Source organism: Stegodyphus dumicola, chromosome 5, assembly GCF_044657685.1.
Source record: "Stegodyphus dumicola isolate Sdum_Otavi_A_Nest chromosome 5, ASM4465768v1".
Taxonomy (NCBI): domain Eukaryota; kingdom Metazoa; phylum Arthropoda; class Arachnida; order Araneae; family Eresidae; genus Stegodyphus; species Stegodyphus dumicola.
In genome coordinates, this window is record NC_140772.1 from 218,020,568 (window position 1) to 218,031,534 (window position 10,967).

At 31.6% G+C, this 10,967-nt stretch overlaps 1 protein-coding gene across 2 annotated transcripts in view; it reads left to right on the forward strand.

Moving 5' to 3' along the window:
• LOC118193453 (uncharacterized) overlaps positions 1-9,137 on the forward strand; it is a 917,076-nt gene extending 907,939 nt beyond the window's left edge. For both annotated transcript variants that reach the window (XM_085817668.1, XM_085817667.1), the window contains one exon: positions 7,710-9,137. In XM_085817668.1, the coding sequence (XP_085673794.1) occupies positions 7,710-7,966 (257 nt within the window). In that variant the 3' untranslated portion in view covers positions 7,967-9,137. The remainder of the gene's footprint in view (positions 1-7,709) is intronic.
• The last annotated feature ends 1,830 nt before the right edge of the window (positions 9,138-10,967 follow it).

A 10,967-nucleotide genomic window follows, 5' to 3' on the forward strand; every position in this document is an offset into this window, starting at 1 on the left:
ATAAATAATTTTTTATAAAGTTTTTACTGGTAATTTTTCATAAAAAGTTATAATCTAGAAGTTGCATTTAATTTTCTATGCTTAAGTTTCCTTCTTACGTTTTCAGCAAAGATTTATTAGTTAATAAAAGAATGTGAAAGTAAAAATTATCCTTCTTTGCATCTTGCGCTCACAAATTATTATGGGAATATCTATTTACAGTTATTAAAGCCTAAAAAAAACACATGTCTGCTATGTTATCGTCATGCGATAATTTGTAGATACCTTATTTTTTACCACGATATTTTCGACGACGATGTTTTCAAACTGCGAAGTTTTTGAGCCGCTTTATTTTCGACGACGATGTTTTGTAGCACGACGTTTTCGCCTCGCGTTGTTTTCTCTGCGACGTTTTCGTCCGCGATGCTTTTGCCGCGATGTTTTCGGCTGTAACCAGTTTTCTTGTCGAAAAGTTGTTGACTTGTACGGAAAGCGAGTGGGAAGTTGAATTCAACAGACTAGTATTTTGATTTAAATTGTCTTAAAGATGTTAAAGAACTACTTTCGTCTGATATTTATTCTTTAATCCTAGCCGCTTTTATTCGTCGTTTGAAAATACGCATTTTGTTTAAAAGCTATAATCATTATGATTCAAAGAGCAGCTTATTCTGTTAAAGAAAAAATATATATAAAAATTTAAGTGGAAAGATAAAAATTATTGTAGCAAACATCTCAGATTAATAGATCTTGTATGTAACTGATGACTAATATTTAATAGTGACTCAATCAGTCACTTAATGCAGTGACTGTGGAGCCTCTGTAGCATAATGGTGTGTAATCTACCACATGTCTTAAATTATGTTTTTTGTAATTGTTTTATCTTACACTCTAAAGTAAACATATTCAAGTTATTTGTCAAGTCCTTATTATGGGAGAAAATTGTCTTGTGTGTATTAATATATCTTATTTTTTCCTAGAAAAGAAATTTTAAGACTTTTTTGATCCACACTTTAAATATATCATTACTGGTAAGCTCAGCATTATAGAAGATCATTTCTTTAAAAATATTGTTTTAAAAGATAACAAAAAAAAATATTTCATCACCTCTCAACTGTATTTCAACCTATGTGCTTTTACCAATTTTCGTAAAAATCGCATTAAATTTCGCAACTTAACTAAAGGGACACCAGCTCTAAAGAGGATATTGATATTTATTTTGCTCATAAGATTAAAAACAAATCTGTCAGTTCCTCGCAACTGAAGTCAGCAAAGATCAACTCTACGTCAGAATTATTAATAATATTAGAAACGTTACTCAAACGAATACCATTAAAGACATCAGCTGTTCTGAATTTGAAAAAAATATATACCACTCTATCTTTCAATGAAATTTTCAATAGTTTAAGTGTTTTACCAAAATGTTATCCAGAGATCTTTCAAATTCTGAATAAATAGCTTAGGTTTATAAAATGTGCAACTACATTAAGTAAGGTAGTGATTTATTTCAGTAAATCAACGGCATACCAATGGGCTCAATTATTTTACTAGTATTTGTAACTTATTTATATTCACAAAAGAATATGGAATTTATGATAATTAATGATGATTGCATTACACGAAAATTCGAATTCATATATTCAGGTACATTAATGACGTTATTACAAACAATAATTTTTTATTTTTAGAAAAAAGGACATTTACCTCGTTTTCTTAAACTCAAACCAATGTAAATCAACAACAACACGAATTTCTTGACTGAGGTATACCTAACTACAAAGAAAATAAATTATTTGACAAAAGGAGACTTTTCAACTCCATCAAACTTATTATCTGGTATTACAGTATGTCTGGATGTTTTAAAATTAACTAAAGACTTTATTTATTTATTTAAAAAAATTCACAGCTTTCAGAGACAGTTTTTGATTTAATGCGAATATTGTTAATTTCGTTGCGAATCCTAGAGAAGCAGCGGGTTTGAGGCAATAATATTCTGTTCTACGTTTATACACTGGTGTGCAAAAATTAAGGACGAAGTCGAAAAATTAGCATATCAGCTGAACGAAGAGGCAGAGCGGACAGAAAGACCAATCAGGAGATTAAGTAAGGTGATGTACGGTTGCATATGCGCAGATATCCGGGTAGACGTAATGGGGGAGCGTCTGAGTAGTATAAAGCAGGTTGTCGGTGTAAGATCAGTATTTCTGGCAAAGAGATTGCACACCGTATAGCAGTTAAAATCACACCGAGTTGCTGCCTCAGCGAGAAATGGCGAATAATCAATCTGTTAGGCGACATCTGGATGCTTTTAGCCGAGGTCGAATAATTGGGATGTTGGAGGAAGGCCGCAGTGTGACAAGTGTGGCTGCAGAGTTCGGAATTGCTCACAGCATCGTTTCACGACTTTGGAGACAATTTCAAACTACAGGAACAGCTATCTGGGGGTTTAGTAGTGGTAGTCCACGAGGAACCACACCCGCATATGACCGGTATATTGCCTTACAGGCCAGAAGAAACAGGCGGCAGACAGCGGGAGAAATGGCTAGACACACGGCACAGGCGACTGGACGACCGATATCGCGTTTTACCGTGGCCAGAAGACTGCACGGTGGTGGTCTGTTTGCACGACGCCCTGTACGGTGTGCACTTCTAACGCCTGCCCATCGGAGAAGGCGTTCTCTGTGGTGCCGGGAACACCGGAATTGGAGAGACAATGAATGGGGACAAGTACTCTTTACAGATGAGAGCAGATTCAGTCTGAGTAGCGATTCTCATCGATACTCATCTGGAGAGAGCGGGGAAGCCGCAATCATCCCTCGAACATCATTGAAAGGGACAGGTATGGAGGTGGCGGTGTTCTCGTTTGGGGAGGCATCATGCTTGGTAATCGTACAGACCTTCACATCTTCGACGCAGGTTCAGTCAACGGGACACGTTATTGTAACGAGATTCTTCTTCCATATATGCGTCTTTTTAGAGGCGCTATGGGTCCGCAGTTCCTTTTCATGGACGACAATGCACCATGTCATCGCACAGTAGCTGCCGAACAGCTCTTAGAGAGTGAGGATATTGAACGTACGGATTGGCCGGCACGATCTCCGGATCTCAATCCCATCTAGCATGTATGGGATTTTCTAGGCAGACACTTGGCAGCTCGTACCTTACCACCAGTAACGATTTCGGTGCTTCAATCGGCGCTGGAAGACGAATGGGCAGCAGTGCCTCAACAACTCATTGACACCCTCATTCTCAGCATGGGCAGACCCTGTGAAACCTGCCTAGCAGTCAGGGGAGATCATATCCCCTATTAAAGACCGGATGTTTCTTGCTGGACACCCATCACAGGGATGTTTCGGCCTTCAGTCGCATTGCGCTCCATGCTACTGTTTCAATAAAGCTTCTTTTTATCCCTCTGATTTCTCTTTTAGTAAGTGTTGCTTACATTACTCATGTCCTTACGTATTGGGGATCTTACGGTATTAAATGTGTTGATTTGGAATACTTTTGTACAGAGTTACATTGAAAAAAACTGTCTCGTCCTTAATTTTTGCACACTAGTGTAGTTTATTAAATATTTTAGTTGCTATAGGTGTTTTCAGGGACCTTTTTTTATTTTACATTTTTTGCAATCATATTTTCGTGTATTATGAGATTTTCTCAAGTGCCTTTTGCTACTTACATAAATATATAACATTTAAACGTTATATCATAGTTATATGATAAGGATATTGAAAGATATACATTATAATACTATCGACCGAATCTCGCAAAGCAAATATAGGACAAAATTGTATTTTTGCATGTTACACGCATCCATGAATTATTTGAAAAGAGATACCACAAAAGAGATTCAACGCAAAAGTGAGGATAAGTTATATTGATTTAAAAACTTATGTGCTACAAAAGTGATTCGACGCAAAAGTGAGGATAAATTATAAGAAATATACGTTATCGTTCGGAAAGCAAGCATTCTATGACATGATATTTTTAAGCGTTATTAGCATCCATGCTTTATTCGAACTCGATACACGGAAAATGTTATTCGATCCAAAAGCGAGATAAGTTATAAACATTATAAAAATAAATTATAAGCGTTGCTGACAAAATATAAATATTTACTGAAATTTACAATAATATCGATTTTATTAGTGATTTTACAACACGGGGGTGGCACATCTATATAAAATGTAAAGTTTTAAATTTCTATGAACATTTAAATTTTCTCGGAAACTCTTAAAATTTATTATACATATATATTGAAAATTAATATATCGCAAAAGTGAAAACAATTATCCCTTGTAATAAATAGTAAATACATATTACACGTTTATACAATCAATAGAAATTAAAACTTGGAATATTGTGCAAGAAGGGAAAAAATAAATTCCATTATTCAAAATCAAAGATGTTAAGAAGGGGAACACATGTTTCGTTTTTCTTTTATCCTCTCTCTGTGAATAGAAATAACGTTTTTTCTTAAATCACGAAGAAATGCTTTTGATAAAAAATGCCTTTGATAAGAAACACTTTATCTCGCCGTTTCGTTTCCTTTGGAATATGCATTCCTGATCTCAAGGCAATGAAGAAGAAGTAATGCATCACTAACCCACGAAATCCAGGAATCGTTTCGAATCTTATATATTACTGGTAGAATTTTGCAAATAATATTGAGGTTGATTTCGTCTATTAGAAAATATAAATTATTTGCTCTTGGAAAAGCTTTTATCTGAACAGTTTATAATAAAATGCATATGGAAAGAAATATATATGTGCGTGTGTATTAGAATCAAACTTGGAAATAATCAGCAGCAGGAATTTTGATGGCGTAGAATGGTTGATCCATAATGAATAAGAAACTGGCAGCTGCGGCATATAAAATATTTCATTTTATTTCAGAAAACATGTTGAGGTTACAAACAAAATTTTTTGTGCGTATTTCAGGAGGTTTACGTTTTTGATAACTTTGCAGTAAGAAGTAAGCATTAGGCCTAAGCTAGGCGTTTTAGCTACGTTTGAACGAATTGCCATAGAATGACAACATGATCATAAAATAACTCTGTTTAGATGTTCTTCTTGATCAAGTTCAGATTTTTTATATTTAAAATTTGTTGAATCTTCTTTCGCCATCAGCAGTCTAACATCAGCAACTGACAATCTAAATGTAGTCTGAAGTGCTGCTTCCAGATTCAGATACAATTTAATTAAACGACATGCGGAAATTATTTGTAAGTTCTAAAAGTTCGTACCTGCTTTAGTTTCTAGAATTATAGAAACCGCTAGATTTTTAAAACAATATATTTTGTACTGAATTTCTGCAAAATTTATGCCGTTCGGGTATTTAAGTCCTAAGTTGTTGCCTTTCAATTACCTAAATCCAATAGCATTAATTTTTAAGTCAGTTAGAAATTGATATGTAAAATTCTTGTTTGATTTTTATATGAATACTTCATTTGTGAAATTAAGGTATTTAACACTTCTTTAATTTCTAAAATGAACACATATTGGTTTTGAAAAATTAGTTTTATTATCACTTGATGCCCGATAATCTGATTCATTAAATGTTTTTTCCGGTTCTTTTCAAAGTCTATTAATATGTTTATCTCTAAAGCTAACATTTATAAAAATTGCACTCAGAACAATTTTCTCACAGGTAGTATAAATAAGGACTTCTCTTAAGCGTCTTTCTATTAAACGGTGGATTTGTAGACTTTTACTGTTGTTGTCTTGTCCATATATTTAATGGAAGAATGTTGCTGACAGTTAGATGTAGTTTTGATTGTAAGGATTTTTTTTAATGCAGAATTAAACTCAATCTACGTAGAGTAAAACTTTAAAATTGATTTGTTTCAAAATGATATTATTTTGACCCAGCTGCCACTGGTTTATCCTTTGATTTCTAATATTTTAATAACCGATGTACTTCGATTATATATCACTACAGTTCTTTAACTGACTCTCGATACCCAATGTGCATCCACATTACTTACCTAGAAAACAAGATCGCTTTACTGAAAGTAACACATTTAATTTAACGATTTCTAATTGATAATGTTGGCAAATGTATGTTTATATAGAAAATTGTTTGGGGCAAGTAACCTCTGATGGAATATATCCCGGATATTGATATGAGTTACGGTTTCATTATACGTATAAAAGTTTCAAGAATTTTCTGCATAAATTAATTAATTAATGTCTCAAAATTCCCAAACAACTTACACGAATTTACACGAATTATCCTATGAAGAATACAATATTAACGTAAACGGAACATAATTATATATTAAAATTTCTTGACCTTTCTGTAATCATCTTAAAATGTTTCCATCACTGGTCTCAATTCGATAAGCGCAGCGAATTTCGTAATTTCTTGATTTTTCTTTTCTTCATTTTTAATAGAGTTCAACATATAATCCTTTTTAATATGTTAAGCTAAACTTTCATTTTAAGAGATATTCTTCATTGCGAAAATCCTTCTTAGAACTTTTAAAAATACATTCTGTGCTCCTGTTTTTCAGCCTCATTAGCGGGGGAGTGTTTAAAATACCTAAATACTAGGAGTTCAACCCGGGTTTGAAATCAGGCAAACAAATGTATGGTGATTGGTTGGTTTTCGTGCTTCTCGCATGCGTTTAAATTTCTCTCCACTTTATTTTATTTATTTATTTTTTTATTATTTGGTTAATAGGAACAGAACTCAAAGTAAGAATTTAATCTTTATTCAGTCTTTTTTAGAAGTTAAGTTTTTATTTTTCTCTATACTATTGCTGTATCTGGAGGTCCGTTCGCATAATATATGTTTGTAAATTTCTGTAAAGTCTGTGAAATCTTGTCTTTGAAAGGTGTATTTCTAATATGTACTATTGTAAGTGTATGTTCTGCTTACACTTACAATAGTACATATTTAAGAAATTTGAGTGGGAATTATGTAATTATACCGAGCCATAACGGTTACAATGTAATGTGACATAGCTTCTAATGCGAGGATGCGAGATAATACAACTTAACCTCTTGGTAGATTGGTTTGGTTTATTTAATTATGGCAAGGATCGCTAGGGCTATCTGCCTAAGGGGAGGGATGCCTTCGTGGAGGACTTTCTAAGGGAAACTGGCTCGTATACACGTTACACATGGGGAAAACCACAAAAACACCCATGCAGCCAGCCCGTTCGCGGGATTCGAACCTCGGACCGAACTACCAGTGTTCAGCGACTTTATCGCTCGGCCGCTGGTGGGCCACCTCTTGGTAGAATGATGGTGCCTCCGTCTCCCGTCAACTGTCCACTTTCACTTAGAACTTCCTCCACGAAGGCGTTTTATGCCTTAGGAGGGGGGAACTCAACCTAGAGGAAATTACAGCATGTGTTGCTATGCATCATTTTAATTTATTTCATTTATAATTCTATAATTTCCGACAGATTTTGTTGTGCATCTGTACTGAACAAATATAAATTTTTGATAATTAAATAAGGTTAAAAGATTATGGATTTATGTTTAGCAATAATTAAACAACATATAATATTCTTAATTTTTTAAGTTAAAAATTCTTTCATAGATAAAATATATTTTTAAAAAACAAAACAATCAGTTATTGGAAATGTTGCATTTGATTTTCAAATTCATTGTAATCAGAGACTCAAAGCTTGCGATATTTGACATTGTAAGTTCGAATTTTCAAAAATTCTGTTCTGAGAGTTTTTTAAATAATTGATTAATTATATAAATTTTTATTTCAGGTAACCCTTACCATTGTGATTGCGATGTGTTGTGGTTCCGTGACTGGCTTCTTTACAAAGGGCAGAACGTAGCCAACCTTCCAAAAGAAACACGTTGCAAGGCACCAGAAGAACATGCGCAAAAGCCCATCGTCAAACTCACTAATAGTAGCTTTGTTTGCTCTAGTGCTAATGGTGACTCGAGCAAACCGACCAATAACATCGGAGTTTTTTCATTATTCTTCCTGTCTATTTTCATGTTTTTTATGTGTAGATAATACATGACCGTGAACTGCTTGAAGTTTCTACATCTGCGATTTTATTTTTTTCAGCTTATTTGTTATGATTGTGCAAATGTACTGAGTATTCAAAAATCGTATTAGTGTATTTCTTTGGACTTTGATAGGAGATAAAGAAGAAATGTTATCAAAAGGAATTTGATTTATCGACGCAGTTCTAAACATTGGCATAAGTACATTTGTGTATAATATTCATTAATAATTAAATACTCAATCGATTTGTACGATATTCTGTAATACTCCATGAATTCATTAACAAAACAATATTCGTATTTTTTGTAAATTGAAAAGGCATTTATGGATAGCAAATATCATTCAGTATGAAAATATTTTGAAATTGTAGATTAACAAAATGTTATCCTAATTTCAGTTTAAAACTGCATAATGTATTTGATATTTAAGATCAAAATAAATAAAAATGTCATTTGCATTTTCTTTAAGTTTTTTTATTATATTCCCCGTCTGAATATATGTATTTGCACAAAATTTACATATTTAAAAAGTGCTTTCATAAAAATCTTCCTGAAATAAATAATAACTTGCAGCTAGTGATCCTGAAAAATAAGGTTTGCTAAAGCTCCTACGTTCCATGTAAATCGTGTAGCAAAATAAGCGTATGAAGGAACTCCTACTATATAATTTGCGCTCAAATGTAAAAACTTAAGTATCAAACAATGTAAATGCTTTTTAGCTTTTTTCCCCTCAATTTTACATCTTATTTTACTTATACTTAGGAATTTTTTCGGTATTCATATTTTGCAGTAATGATAAATTAATTATTATTATTATTGTTTAATAAATTCATATTATTTGTTTGCAGAATCAAAAGCTGAATCATTGAGACAAATTCTACAGCTATCAACATTAAATTTTAATCAACACATATAGTATTTAACTCAAAGTTTAGTGACGTAAGCATTGAAAAAGTATAGACAGGAGATTAGATTTGAAATTCAAAGATTGATATATCATATGCCTTTTCATATGCTCATATATTATTATGTCTCACTCATAAAAGTAAAAAATAAAAATTCAGTGATGTGTTGATAAAATTTTTGTTCTACTTTGTACCAGTTAATTTTTGCTACATACCTGACTTCTTGAACAAAATTAAGATGCTTTCAAAATTAAAAAAAAAAAAAAAAAAAAACGCACACCATCTTTTTATACTTTTTATTGTCGTATTAACTTCAAATGGCAATGAGTATAACTTAACGCGGAATTGATGTAGCAGTTCAAAGTTATTTTGTTTCCTCTTGCTTCGTGACCGTTTAAAAGTATCTTGATAGTAAAGTACTGTTAAGTAAATTGAATAGTTATCAAACATTAATTAAAAAGGATTTTTAAGAAATTTAAAATTACTTTAAAATATACATCTCATTTCTTTCTCTTGGGGAAAGGAAAGAAATAAAATGGTGAAATATCTATTTTTATTAAGTTTTTAAAAAATATCAATGACTAAGAGAATGATGTAAGTATTAAAATTGTCAAAGCATTTTTTTTTAACTTTTAAGACTATGAAATTCACTATTTTCATTGTTTTCGGAGTTAAGTGATACTTAATAATGACTGCAAAATTATTTGAATGTAATTTCCACATTGTTTCTCACACTTAATTACGTGTTGTGTTCAGAAAGGAAAAATTTTAAAGTGTTGTTTTTTCCCCCACTTTTAAAAAGTAACTGCTAGAAATATAATTATTTAAAATCATTTCTTGTAATCAAAATATATTTTTAAGTCTTTTTTAATTATAATTTATTGTTACTGAAAAAATGAAATTATATTATTGATTATAAAAATTGTATTTTAGAAGCACAATTCTTTTTACAGAAAATGTGTTAAATGTTCACATCTTTCTCAAATAAATTATCATCATCTGACTTTTATATCGACCAAAAAAATCTTAATTTAATAATTTTCATTTGATTATGATAACATATTACTGTTTAATTTGCATCATCATGGATTCGAAGCCTCACAATTGCATTTTCTATGTGAATTTAAATAGAATTGCAAGTGCATATTTCTAGAAATAACTTTAATTTATTTAGAGCAAATAAAGTGAAACAAAGATATGTTAAAATATATATAAAACTATTAAGTTTTTGTTTTCTCCTGTACAGTCATATACGAAATTTCGTTCAGTGTTGTGACAATTTGCAAACAAATTTGTATTACAAGCAGCTTTGAGCTTTTTCTTGCACAAGATTTTCTGTATAGGAGTAATAAATGTGTGTTCTGTCTTAATGTATAAATGTGTTAAATCAAATACGTCATTAAATTGTACATATCGAATCACGTGAAATGAATTGTACCGCGGATTGTATAACACGTGATACTATGTTTTTTTATATTTTATCACTTTTATGTATATAAATGAATATATATATATATATATAATAAATAAACATATCCTTGTTGTATCATTAGCAATAAAACTGTGCCCTCACGGCTTCAAATGATTCTTTATATGATAATCAGAAAAATTATAACAGGGACTTCATAAAGGTTTCAATGAAAACATGTTTAAAATTTTTAGCATAAACTTGAGATGACATTTGTTAAATTCAGAACATTTCTCGATTACTTCTCACTGTTATTTGCCAGAAAGAAACTGCATTCATGACTACAAATATTTTAAACACATTTAGCCACAAGAAAAATTAAACAGAAGGAGAAAAGAAAACAAAAATAAATAAATAAATAAATAAATAAAAAATCTTAAATGTTTCAGATTTTAAATTACGTCCAAAGGGGCGTTTTTTAACATTTTGGGTGTTACCTTTCTTTATTAAATATCATGTTCCTCGCACTTAAACCCTAAGATCCAGTGCAACAGCAATATCGCAAAATAGTTTTAAAACGAGCATATCTTTAGAATTTCCGATACAGAGACTCACGCGCTGGAGATAAAAATGTTTTTTCTGCACAACGTTGCCATTGCTCGCTTTGAAATCCTTGAGTTTGTTAATCAAAAATT